The sequence below is a fragment of the Leuciscus leuciscus genome (genome assembly GCF_965113295.1).
Source record: "Leuciscus leuciscus genome assembly, chromosome: 10".
NCBI lineage: Eukaryota > Metazoa > Chordata > Actinopteri > Cypriniformes > Leuciscidae > Leuciscus > Leuciscus leuciscus.
The window spans coordinates 36375145-36388255 of NC_138734.1; the positions used below are offsets into that span (position 1 = coordinate 36375145).

Sequence of the window (13111 nt, forward strand, 5' to 3'; positions counted from 1 at the left end):
TTATGCTGTCGTTAACAGTTTATTTTCCCCTTTGCTAGGACTGTTTTAGAGGTAATATAAATGTAAGCATGTGTCTGAACATCTGGGTTAGGTTGCAGTGCCACAAGTTCCTGTCTGCCTCATGTGCTGTAAGGTAATAGGTGAACCAAATATTAATAAGCTAAAAATAGTTCACATTGTATAACAGTTTATAATATTGTGCTTCTGTAATGTTAAAGGGATAGTTCACCCAAAAATGAAAGTTATGTAATTATTTACTCACCCTTATATTGTTTCAAGCTTGTATGACTTTCTGTTCTCTGTGGAATGTAAAAAAAAAAAGATATTTGAGAAATGTCTCTGTTTTTTTTTTATTTATTTTTTTTACATATAATGGAAGTCAGTAGTCACCAAAACTGTTTGGTTACCAACATTCTTCAAAATATCTTCTGTTGTGTTTCACAGGCAAAGGAAGTCACACAGATTCGGAAGGGGGTGGGGTGGGGTGAGAAAATGTTGTCAGAATTAACATTTTTGGGTGAATGGTCCTTTTAAGTATTTCTGAGTAATGCAGGAAAAATGTAGGACAGGAATTGTGGACATTTAATTGAGCCAGACTGAATGAAAGTTTGCTAAAGCAATATCTGAATTGTACCCAAAAACCCTTTCCCCCGGTTTCACAGACAAGGCTTAAGCCTAGTCCCAGACTAAAATGCATGTTTGAGCCGTTTGAACTGAAAGCAATTTGCACTGACATCTTAAAATATGCCAGTGCCATTATTCTGTCTCAAAATGCACAGCAGTAATGTTTTTTTTTCTAAGGCATGTTTACAAAAGCTACTTGAATGTCCTAATTTAACTAAGACCTAATCCTGTCGTAATCTAAACCCTGCCCTGTCTGTGAAACCGGCCCTTGATTAAAATTACAAAGGTTTTACTTAACTTTGGAATAACATACACAGATGAAACATTCACAATAAGACTAGTAATGGTCATTTAGAAAACAAGTAAATATGAACTATTTAAATTTCACATTGACCACATTTACACGTCAACAATACATTTACTGTGTTCAGAAACTTTGAGAAAAAAAGAGAAACCAGGATAAATATAATTTTGAAACATTTGAAAAACAAAAAAGAAGACAAAAAAAATGTAATAGTTTGTTAAACTTTGTGCTGTTTTTTTTAGCACCAACAACTTTTTGACATTTTAGTGTGGATTATTTTGTGATCCTTGCATCAAAACCTCAATGGTGATTCACTCTTAAAAATCAGTTCATTCACTGTTTTTATTGATCACAAAAGTGAAAAAGACAAACATTTAACCTCTCAGTCCTTCTTCAGTGTGTTTTAGTAAACTACTGTGTTTAATTCCATTATTTTGTGATAATGTCTAAGACTTTGCAAAGAGATTATTATTTATGGATGGAGCATATATTAGTAAGATTACACTTTTACAAATTGCAGCCACGTGGAAAGTGTAGCAAAGCAGTGATGCTCATTTTGCCTATATATACACTGCCTGGCCAAAAAAGAAAAAGTCACTGTTTGAATTTAAATAGGCAAATGCTATGATTATGATAGACTAAATAAGTCTATGATTGGATCATTATTGCAGTTATTATTATATTTCTAGCATGTTATATGTTTGGCAACAGTTTTTCTAACCCTAATTGATGAAGTGTGTAGCTATTCATTTCTTAAACAAAGAAACACATCATGGCCATAATCCGGGATAACAATATCAAGATCCATCAGGCTTAAAATGTGAAATAATGGTTAAGAGGGAGCATAAAGAAGAATTTTCACACATGAAGTGGTGTCTCGGAGTCCAGACCTTAAATTCATTGAAAGTTTTTTGGATGTGCTGGAGGAGACTTTACAGAGTGCAAGATCTTGACCAAAAATGTATGCACCTCTTGATGAAGAAACATCACAACATTTCCATCAAGAGGTGCATACATTTTTGGTCAAGATCTTTATCTGGACCAATTCATGTGTGAAAATGATTCTTCATGATCCTCCTAACCATTCTTTCACATTTTGAGCCTGATGAATCTTGACATTGTCATCCTGGAATATGGCCATGATGTGTCTTGTTGCCAAACATATAGCATGCTAGAAACATAATAACAAATGCAATAATGATCCAATCATAGACTCTTAAGCATTTGCCTATTTAAATCCAAACAGCAACTTTTTTTGTTTTTGGGCCGGGCAGTGTATGACGCTCATATAGTCTTAAAGGCACAATAGCAAAAATAAACAGCCTGTTTAATTCTAGTCAGAGAGAGAGTGAATGGATTTTGATATCCATGTTTTGACAAGTCATAATGTTAATTGCACATGTATTTAAACCCATATTCAGGTGTTGGCTAAAACAACTGCTGTGTAGTGGCCTGCTGCCCGGTTGGAAGTCATAAACTTTGTCTCAGTGTTACTGCAAAGGAACCTCACAAGTCTCTTGTGGTGTCTCTGATAATTGCTTCTCTGGTTAAGATCCAAGGACGTTCCCACAGCAAGGGGTAAATCAGTGACGCCACGATGGAGTTATCTAGTGGAGAGTCACACTTTCACCTTCCTTTCCCGCAAACCCTGTAATAACCTTCTCACGACTGCTATTCAGCCATGAAAGAGCCATTACGCTAATTACTCTTCCTGCCATGCAGCAGTCTCGGAAAGAGAAAGGGCATGAGCGTGTTTTACCTGGCTGGTGAATTTCGGAGGGGTCGTTCCGAAAACAGAGCAAGTTTTCATTGGGTGGCCCGGAAGAAGACGCAACTGAGATAGGAATGTTTGGAGATTCCGTGGATATTGATTATGTCCGAGCCTGCTGCAGTCTATCTTTCTCTTCCTTCTCTCGCAGATCTCTTCATCAGCCGGTGTTGGACCTGAAGGATGCCAGCAGGAGGGGTGCAGGGAGGGGTGATAGATAAATAAATAACCCAATAAAGGATGCATTGAGAGGGTGTGTGTGTAACCAAGAGAAGAGTGTGCCTGCTCAAACAGTCCAGAGTCTTGTTGGAGGCTGGCTGCACTGCAGAGCAGGAGGGGGAAAGCACAGAGAAGGGACCTTGAAGGATTTTCGGCTGCACTGCAGAACGATGCCACTGCAGTAAAGCACTGAAACAGGGGCATGAGGTCCACCGGCGGACCCCCGTCCTCCTCGCGCCAGGTGAGAACTTAGTTCAGAGCTGATATCAGAGGTCTTCATGCCTCGGGACTCTCCGGGAGGAGAGTGAGGGAGAGAGACAAAAAGAAAGGGAGGGAAGCAGAGGAGGAGGAGGGTGATGGTGCTGTATTTTTGGATAAGGGATCTCCTGAATTAAGTGTGGCTGGAATAAAGATGTAGTGTGAGCAGGAGGCTGAACAAGGACGGTGCTGTGCTCCACTGTGGTGGAGAGGAGCGGAGCAGACGCCTGGCAGACACACACTCGCACACACACCGACTCCACCAGAGGGGAGAGAGAGAGAGAGAGAGAGAGAGACCACCGTCACAGCTGCGGGGCTGGGAAGGTAAGAGACATTTCATTCAACTTGAGTTTTGTTTTGTGTCTTGTGTTTATTGTGGGAGTGGATGAAATATGAAAGCATGCTGCACAAGAGCTCTGTCAAATGTTCATTGTGTGGTTGTGTGTGTGTATAATACACAAAATTGAGAGAGAGTCAAAGCATGGAATTTTAGGTTGGGTAGGTAGGTGTGTGTGTTTTTTGCACAAATAGGCTACTGTAAGCTTGTGCTTGTGCAAGGCACTAAATAATACTGCACTAAGCAACTTAAAAGAAATGGTTATGTGTAGAGCTTGAGAGAATCTGTGAAATTATGAGATTTTTTAAGATCCTCATATGTGTGTTTTTAGTAATTACAATATTAGTCCTAGTGGACTAAGATTGGCCCTCGGTTTCTTGGCACCCTCGCTAGTGCCCTGAGGCTGAGTAACTAAGTCAGCAGCAGGACGGAATAAAACAGGAAAGCTTCAGAATGGCTCGATTAAGGAAAATGACGTCTGTTTAGCTTTCCATTTCATCATACTTTGACAACACAAGGGTCTAGTGAGAGTTTCAAAAGTGTTTGAACTATTTGCTAGAGACCAAAATAGGATTCACCCCAACACAGGCTCTAGCCTGCTGGAAGAACTTGACAAAAGATTTGTTAAATATTACATGCAAGTTCAGTGGGTTTTTTTCTACAAATCTAATGCTTTTTTTCATTAAGTTTCTTTAACAGGATTAAGATTCAAGGTTACTATTTTGAATATAATAGTGACTTTACTATTGTTAAATCAGTTCTATATAATTGAATGTGAGCATTTAATAAATAAATAAAAATTAAAAATATATATTTTGGGACTTTTGGATATTGGATGTGAAAGGATGAAGTCTCAGTAGGTGCCCCCGTGTTTTTTCATTTACAAATTCACAAAAAAACAGATAACATTTTAAACATCAATTTTATATCAAATATTTTTTTAAATATTAATAATATTTTAATATATAAAGACTTTTAAAAAGATTTAAGATTTTTAGATTAGATCCCCCCAAGAATATTATTTTATTCTCTATAAAGTTACACTATTAGACATTTTTTACTTTCACAAAGAATTACATTTTTTATGTATTTATAAAAAACGTAAGCGATCCAGACAAATTTGCCCATTAACAATGCAAAGAAATTGAGTCTATAACAAACCAGGACTTTAAGTTGAATAGCTGTGACACCAATCACATCATGACTGTGGAGAATGCGGTTTATAAAGTTTAAAAGTGATTTATATCTGAATCTCGACTGATCATTACTTCAGTTGATCATTATAATTATAATGCATATTAGTATAGTGCACTGGTACAATCTTAATTTACCCAAACACATCATGCTCTGCCTTCCAGCCATTCATCTCACATCCTCTCACCTGCTGCCCTCCCTCATCGGTCCTGGTGATTCCCAGCCCCCCTTCATTCCTCTCCCACCTCCTCCCTTTGTCAGTGTCCTGTCTTGCATCCAAAGTCCTCATTCTATCTGGTTCACACCTGAGAATACACGGGGCAAGAGCTGGTCACCCCCCACCAACCCGCAATCCACCTGTGACTTCATACAGATCTTTTGGATCCTGTCCACTTCTGTTTCATCTGAGACCACCTGCTTCTGTCTAGACTGAGAATGCATGATTACCCATGATCATCCCTACCATCACTCACAAGAGAAACAGACCCGAGAACAACATCCTGCATCTTCTCTGTTAATCACTGGGAAGAGTATGGAATAGAATTATTAAAAGCAAACTAAGGATCTGAGATTATCGAGCTCTCATGGATTGATCTCCACCCGGGCTGTGAATATCTCATCATGACAACAGTGAGTAACCATTGACCTCTGACCTCTTTATTTGGTGGAAAGTTGAAATATTACTCAACTTCCGTCATTAGGTTAGATACTGACATCCAGGGGTTACGTAGAATGCAATGCAGCATGCAGATATTAACATTGTGATGTTTTATTGTCCTAAATGGTTCATTTAAAGGTTAAATGTGTTATAGATCACCTTGTGTGATGACTCAATCTCCACTATTCTTGGATGTGCATCTTGAGTTGACTTAATCCTACCAGGAGATCAAAGGCCATGTGAACACCTTTACACCTTTCATCACACATATGGTAGTGGGTTTGTTTGCTGTGTTTGGGGACTGAGTGATGGTTGGTGTCTTGTTGAGTATGACATGGGGCCCTTCTTCATACCCGTCCCTTTGAGCTAACAAGCCTCCGGAGGAAGATTCCCTCTAATTAGGGTCAAACATAACACTCAGTATCTGCCTGCTGTCTCTATCTCACCCTCAGGGTCTATGTTGTCTTTGTTCACATCACAAGAAGGTGTGTAGGATAACGCAAGAAAGGGAGAAACCCATTATATAGTTCATAAACAATATTTAGGTTTTATGGCAGTTCTCACTTCAGATACATTGCTAATTTCATGTAACGTGAAACCAAAATTGCTAATATGAAAGGAACAGTCATGTATTTCTTGGAAATATATGATGTAAAACGGTTAAGTACTGGTCTGGCGCAGCTAAATAACTGTGGGAACACTCAGTTACTGTGATAGAAAAATCAACAACCACTTCAGTGGAAGTCAGCGTTATTTCTGCCACTCTTCTCCATTGCGTTGGCCGTTATGATATAAGGGCACTGAGTGAAGCAGCTCTTTCTTTCATGAGAGGGGGAGCAGGAGGCAAGTGAGTGAATGAATGAAAGGGGGGGATTGTTCCTTAGTCTGGGTGCCTCTGATTACCTGCCAAACTCGGCCTAGCCTTTAATTAAAGTCATTAACCTGAGAGAATGAGAAAAAAAGTGAGAAAGACAAAGAGAGAGTTTCACATGAGGTTGATAGTGTTCTAAAATTGTCACAATGTCAGTTGTTGCCATGTGTTTGGAATAAATTCAAAATGGTTGATCCTTCTGTTCATGTGGTAATCTCACAAAAGCCTTTAAAAAAAGTATAATTGTATTATACCTCATATCAAGAAAATGAAGCCCAAGTTAGGATTTTTTTTTTTTTAATGAATTTTTCTGTTATTATTTTCTGTTATTTCTTTTTCTTTTTTTCTTTTGATTTTGGGTTGAATTATTACCAGATCATGTATTCCTGAGATGCACTTTAATTTGAGTTAAAATAAAAAATAAAATTTGATAATATATAAAATTGATATTTTATATTTGCTATTTTTGTATTTGTGCTTTTTCAAAATGATTCCACTATAGAGAAATAGCTACTAGTGGGAGGGGAGAAAAGAGGAAATGGTCAGGTAAGGAGGGAGAAGAAGAATGATGTTTCTCTCTACCCTTTGTTATAATATCCCTTTTTCTCCCTCTTCAGATGCCCTCTCGATTTGGCACTGCGGTGCGGATCTTCATCACCACCCTATTTGCAGCAGTGGTGCTTTTTGCTATCCTACTAGCCTATGTGACAGGCTACCAGTTCATCCACACCGAGCAGCACCACCTGTCTTTTGGCCTGTACGGTGCCTTTCTGTCCCTCCACCTCCTCCTGCAGAGCCTCTTTGCCTATCTGGAGCACCGACAGATGCGTGGCCCCTCCAGACCTCAGCACCTGCGTCACACCGTGGCCCTATGCATCGCGGCCTATCAGGAAGATCCGGACTACCTTCGCAAGTGTCTGCGGAGCATTCGCCGCATTTCTTTTCCCGGGCTTAAAGTGGTGCTGGTGGTGGATGGGAATCGGCAGGAGGATTCCTACATGATGGACATCTTCCAGGAGGTGATGGGGGGAGTGGAGCAGACGGGCTGTGTGGTGTGGAAGGGGAATTACCACAGCGACGGGGATGGGGGAGGAGGGAAAGGCTCATTGCATGCTGAGGAAGCTGCACATGTGGCCAGGGTGGTGCGGAGCTGCCATTACTCCTGCATCATGCAGGAGTGGGGCGGCAAGAGAGAGGTGATGTATACAGCCTTCAAAGCACTGGGAGAGACTGTGGATTACATACAAGTAAGTCTAGACACCATTTACAACCTAAAAATTCAATAAAACGGAAAAAGTACTGGCTTTTATAGGAGTAAACAGAATTCATTCCAGACTTGCTTACTTGTTGCTCTTGGATGGCCAAATTACTATTTTGAAAAACATTGGATTTCATATTATTGAGCCTACAATATACTGACACTCTTCATAGTCTGCCATCACCCCAGAGTTCCCTCAATGTCACTGTAATATGAATCCATGCAGCATTGAGGTCAAAGGTCAGACTTATTACTTACCTTCCCCTGTAGTCCTGAGCACACCTGTGCGCTGTCATCAACTTTTCATTGTTTCGGCATATGATTGATATCTTCAGAAACCAAGATGACCTTGAAACATCTGTGAGCCAATGTCTATGGCTGCAACAGTCCTTGCATTGTTCACACAGTCATTGTCAACATCAGCCTCAATAACTGAAAAGAGTTGCATGAGTTAAAGTTGCAGAGGAGCGTTCTAAATCGTAGACATCTCTTGGTTTTGCAGGTATGTGATTCTGACACTGTACTTGATCCAGCATGCACCATTGAGATGCTGAAGGTTCTAGAGGAGGATCCAGAAGTGGGTGGGGTGGGAGGAGATGTTCAGGTGAGAAATGTGCCTATTTTAGTTTTAAATATGCAGAGAGACATTTTGATGTTTCTTTCAACAAACAAGTTTTCCAGTACCTTTCTTCTTTAAAGATTACCCACGGAGAGTTCTTTCTTTGTCTCTTTCAGATTCTGAACAAGTATGACTCCTGGATCTCCTTTCTGAGCAGTGTCCGGTATTGGATGGCGTTCAACATAGAGCGGGCCTGCCAGTCTTACTTTGGATGTGTGCAGTGCATCAGTGGACCTCTGGGAATGTACCGCAACTCTCTCCTCCAACAGTTCCTGGAGCCCTGGTACCACCAGACCTTCCTAGGAAGCAAGTGCAGCTTCGGTGATGACCGGCACCTCACCAACCGCGTCCTCAGCTTCGGCTACAAAACCAAGTTCACGGCACGCTCACAATGCCAGACCGAGACCCCCACGCAATACCTGCGCTGGCTCAACCAGCAGACCCGCTGGAGCAAGTCTTACTTTCGAGAGTGGCTCTACAATGCGCTTTGGTTCCACAAGCACAGTCTCTGGATGACCTATGAATCTGTGGTCACTGGGTTCTTTCCCTTCTTTCTGGTGGCTACAGTCATCCATCTGTTCTACCGAGGTCGGTTGTGGAACATCTTGCTTTTCTTGCTGACGGTCCAGCTGGTGGGCATGGTGAAGGCCACCTATGCCTGCTTCCTGCGGGGCAGCCTTGTCATGATCTTCATGTCACTGTATTCACTACTCTACATGTCAAGTTTGCTACCTGCCAAGATATTTGCCCTGTTGACTATTAACAAAGCAGGTTGGGGCACATCAGGCAGGAAAAAGATAGTGGTAAACCTTATTGGAGCTGTGCCTGTGACCATGTGGGCGGCCATACTGCTCGGTGGCGTGGTTTATACCATTTACTGTGAGGTGCAAGAACCCTTCAGTGAGACTGAGAAGGCTCTTCTCATTGCGGGCACCATCCTCTATGCCTGTTACTGGCTCATACTTCTGGTGCTCTACCTGGCCATAGTGGCCAAGCGCTGTAACAAAAGAGAGGAACAGTACCACCTATCCTATGCCGAAGCATAGTCTTTCTAAAAGATCAATACATGCTGTCAGGGCTCATTTTAAATGGACCCCTCCTTTACCTGGTGCTGCAATCCTGGTTATAGTTATGGATCATGTGCAGGTCAAAGACTGTTGGTTGTTAGTTATTTTAACTACATTAGCTATGGCTACATTAGAGCTTTTGGACATAATCAAGAGCTTTTGAGAAAGCTATGATTTACATGAGTTAAAATCAGAAATTGTGCTTCTCGTGATTATAAAGCACACATTGAAGAGGCGCCAGCCAAGGCGGGCACAAAAAGTAGAGCCAAAGGTTAGTGTAAGAGTGATAATTTAATGTAGTTAAGCTGACATATGAAGTTAAAGGGTTATATTGGTGCTTGAACTTATTATATAGAATGTGTGCTGTCAAGGTTAGAGAGGTGTGTGCCAAAACTTAAAGAAACCTGCATAAGACACTAACCTGGTTTTACTTGCCAAATCCAGTCAGTATTTTAATTGTCTTTAATCTGACAATCCAGCATAATTCTATATTTCATCATTAGAAATTGTGGTGCTTCTGATACTTTTGTGGTGTAACATGATAGAACATTGAAGAAAGAGCAAACAGCATTTAAATTAGAGATGTATGATACTCCACAATGATTTACTACACTGTAGGCTACATGTTTACAGTTCGAGATTTTTAAAGTTACATCCAGTACCAATGAATAAATAGTGTCAGGCAACCAAAAAGGATTTTCTCTAGCATCTAGAATGTTCTGTTGCAGCATATTTGAGTAGTAAAATTAGCAAAGTTTTACCTGGATTCCTATTCTTACCCTATTCTCCTTTTTACCTAAGAAAAACTTTGGTAGAAGTATATAATAAAAAAATGTCATGTTTTATTTTTTATTATAGATGGAACAAGAGTCATATTGACATATGAATATGTCAATATTTTTTATACCCCGATTATTTATGAAAAATACATAAGTATCGGAATCCGGTCACCCTGACAAGAACCTTTTCTGTAACTTATAAACTTATGGTTCCTATTGGTTTAAATAAAATGGTCGGTTAGAAAAATAAATAAGAATCACATGAACTTATTTATGGTATGCAAATTTAGATGTTTAAAGATTACCTTATATGAACAGTGGATTTTCATTCCAGCTTTTTTTCCCTCAGCCTCAGCCATCCTAATGCAACAATTAGCAGATTTAGCAGTTCTCCATGAATGCTAACGCTAACTTTTTCTGCTCCCTGCCCCCCAAAACACACATTTAACTCTGGCAGAGATATAAACACTGAGGCTAGTGTGCAAATGTGTGCATGGACAAGTTTAGAGAGGAGCTTTTGAGTTTATGAAATATTTACCCACTTGACTTGTGCACTACATGTGCAATAACTGTCTTTACAGTGAACTGCTGTGGACTGCAGCATCCTATAAGGCTGCAACATTATGATGATGAGACTGATGACACAATGCAATTATGAAACTTATCATTTGTTTACAATCAAACTTGCAATCTCATTGCTCACATTTGTGTGTTTTAAGATTTTATGCTATTCAGTTGTAGACTGGGTGCCAAACTTTTGATCTTTGATATGCTCCGTCTTCAGGAACAGAAATCCCTCTGATTGCGGTGCTTAAAAGTGTATGTATTAAAAAAAAAAGAAATTTCAAATTGGGTTCAAGCAATATACAGTGAAAAAAGTTCTTGCTCTGCTGTCTGCCGGACACAGTACCAGTACATTCATTTTTAGATGGTGAAGCTTAACCAGTGAAAACTTGGATTATATCAGTCATTTCAAGTATATTGTAAAGTAATATATATTTTTGTAAAGTAAAATTCAAAGATATTTTAAACATGCAAGAATTCTCATTCTCCGATACTCACACATATCAGTGTATCTGCATTTTCCTAGGAAACTTTATTTTATGGAAAATGTTATTTTAATAACACTGTACAGATTAGGGATTTATAAATTACAGTATTCATAATCCATAATGGTAGCGGTTACATGTTTTTAACCAACATGCAGTTGTTTTACAGATTGCCACTGGCAGCTTTTGTCTTCTACTCAGAATTAAATCATGTGTTGATGAAACAGCATCATTTACGGTAGTCTGAGTGTCACAGCTAACCTGTACTTCTACAGTGGACCTGCCTGGTCTTTTAACCTCACATGAATTTTACATATTTGTTTTATGTATTATGTACATTGTCCTGTATGTAAAAAGGGATTCTTTAAATTTCGACATTTCCCTCATAATTATTTTTGCAAACACTTGTAATGATGTTTTGATACAATAAACTTCAATTCAAAAGTGAGCATTTTTGGAGCATTCTTTTTTTTTTTTTTTTTGCTTGAGACCTATTACTTGCATTTCATACTTACAATATTTATATTTGTTTATCATTATTGTCAATAAACACAAAAAATACAACAATGTATGTAAACAATAAATGCACTAAGATACTAATCCACCATTCCAAACAACATATGGTTCCAAATCTAGAATATTGTGCTGATCTGTTAAGTCTCTGATATCTGGACATAAGTTATACTTTCTTCGGCACATTAGTGATGATAGGTTTGGGTCGAGTTTTAAAGATAAGCTTCTTTTTGATGAGGGCGGAGACGGTGTAAGATGTTGGTTTCTCTTGGTTGGTTTCCATAGTTTCCTCTGTATTCTGAGGAAGTCCAGAGTGTTTCATCAGAACAGCAAAGGGCTTCTCCAGTTTGACCTGTTTTCCATAGAGGATGTGATGTCCGACTATAAGGACTGGTAATCCCTTGAACAGTGGACAAATCAAGAATTTACCATAGGTAAAAAGTAGTTTTATCATTTTGTATGTATAATATATATATATATATATATATATATATATATATATATATATATATAATTGGGCACATTTCAGACCAAAATCAAAAGAAAATAATAATATAGATACATACATATATTATACATATGTGTGTGTGTGTGTGTAAATATATATATATATATATATATACACATACATACATATGTATAATATATGTATGTTTCTATATTACTATCCCATTATTTTTTTCTTTTGATTTTGGTCTGAAAAGTTGCCAAATTATTAGAGAAAGACAAACCTCTTTAGTGTAGTGCAGGTCCCCCATCAGATTTCCTGCTAGTCCAGTATTTTGTCTGGACATCATTTCTCCCTGCAGCTCCACCAGCAACCACTCGGCTGGACCTTCAGCAGCATTACTACAGAGCACATCGAAAAGCCTTTTCAACGAGCACTTTTAGATCATTCATGGTCTGTAAAAACTTGTATTTCACACCAACCTTGAAATGACTATTTGAACCATTCTTTATCTGATTCCTCGGTGTCAGAATTCACAAATCACACAATTCTTCCTGTTTTGTAGACCTTCGCGTCTGAAACGTTGTCAAAACAAGTCAAATATTACATCCACAAATTACTGTCATGAATGTACAAATATATACTACACATGTAAGTACGCTCACTTGCCAGGTCTGTAGTTGTGCATAATCTACTGACACAAAAGTTTCCCGCCAGTTGGAAGACATTTCATTTCAAAATAAAAGTCCTATTGTAGTGTGAACCGCTAGAGGGCAATCGAGCTTCGTCTGCATTGCTCGAGACTCTCTTGGCTAAGGTCTGACTTTCTTCAGTTTAATTTTTAATTCAGTTGTATTTTTTATATAAATTTTATTCATACCTTTATTCATGCAAAAACGAACTCACATTTAACTGTACCAACAAGTATACAACAACAACAACAATAAATATGAATAATAATAATAATGATGGTGACGATGATGATGATAATAATAATAATAATAATAATAAAAAAAGCTAGAATAAAAACTGTAAAACATTGAGAGCATTTTTGACAATCATATTTTTTTTCCCATTTTTTCCCCATAGATTGTTCATTAATCGTTACAATATTTGTTTTTAAAGAACATTAAAAATGATTACTC

At 38.6% G+C, this 13111-nt stretch overlaps 2 protein-coding genes across 4 annotated transcripts; one reads left to right on the forward strand and one right to left on the reverse strand.

The window, feature by feature from the left end:
- The first annotated feature begins 104 nt into the window (after positions 1–104).
- has3 (hyaluronan synthase 3) lies at positions 105–10883 on the forward strand. Of its 2 annotated transcripts, XM_082182539.1 has the most exons (5): positions 105–3497; positions 4869–5334; positions 6851–7480; positions 7994–8095; positions 8227–10883. In XM_082182539.1, the coding sequence occupies exons 2-5, from the start codon at positions 5326–5328 to the stop codon at positions 9154–9156; spliced, it is 1671 nt and encodes a 556-aa protein (XP_082038665.1). In that variant the 5' UTR covers positions 105–3497; positions 4869–5325; the 3' UTR covers positions 9157–10883. The 2 variants fall into 2 exon arrangements, with proteins under 2 accessions (XP_082038665.1, XP_082038666.1); XM_082182540.1 differs by lacking the exon at positions 4869–5334.
- Positions 10884–11033: 150 nt separating this feature from the next.
- chtf8 (CTF8, chromosome transmission fidelity factor 8 homolog) lies at positions 11034–12654 on the reverse strand. 2 transcript variants are annotated; one of them, XM_082182667.1, is made up of 4 exons: positions 12636–12654; positions 12449–12541; positions 12250–12367; positions 11034–11918 (listed from the first exon to the last, which is right to left on the reverse strand). In XM_082182667.1, the coding sequence occupies exons 2-4, from the start codon at positions 12469–12471 to the stop codon at positions 11685–11687; spliced, it is 375 nt and encodes a 124-aa protein (XP_082038793.1). In that variant the 5' UTR covers positions 12472–12541; positions 12636–12654; the 3' UTR covers positions 11034–11684. The 2 variants fall into 2 exon arrangements, with proteins under 2 accessions (XP_082038793.1, XP_082038792.1); XM_082182666.1 differs by having other exon boundaries at positions 12632–12654.
- Between the last annotated feature and the right edge of the window lie 457 nt (positions 12655–13111).

Bases quoted from the DNA above. Each gene is read 5' to 3' on its own strand.
- chtf8 (XM_082182667.1), bottom strand. From the start codon at position 12,471: ATGGTTCAAATAGTCATTTCAAG. The intron at 12,368-12,448 runs GTTGGTGTGAAA...TGTGCTCTGTAG, and splicing joins GTTCAAATAGTCATTTCAAG to TAATGCTGCTGAAGGTCCAG. The intron at 11,919-12,249 runs GTTTGTCTTTCT...CCACTGTTCAAG, and splicing joins ACCTGCACTACACTAAAGAG to GGATTACCAGTCCTTATAGT.
- has3 (XM_082182539.1), top strand. The intron at 7,481-7,993 runs GTAAGTCTAGAC...TTGGTTTTGCAG, and splicing joins AGACTGTGGATTACATACAA to GTATGTGATTCTGACACTGT. The intron at 8,096-8,226 runs GTGAGAAATGTG...TGTCTCTTTCAG, and splicing joins GGGTGGGAGGAGATGTTCAG to ATTCTGAACAAGTATGACTC.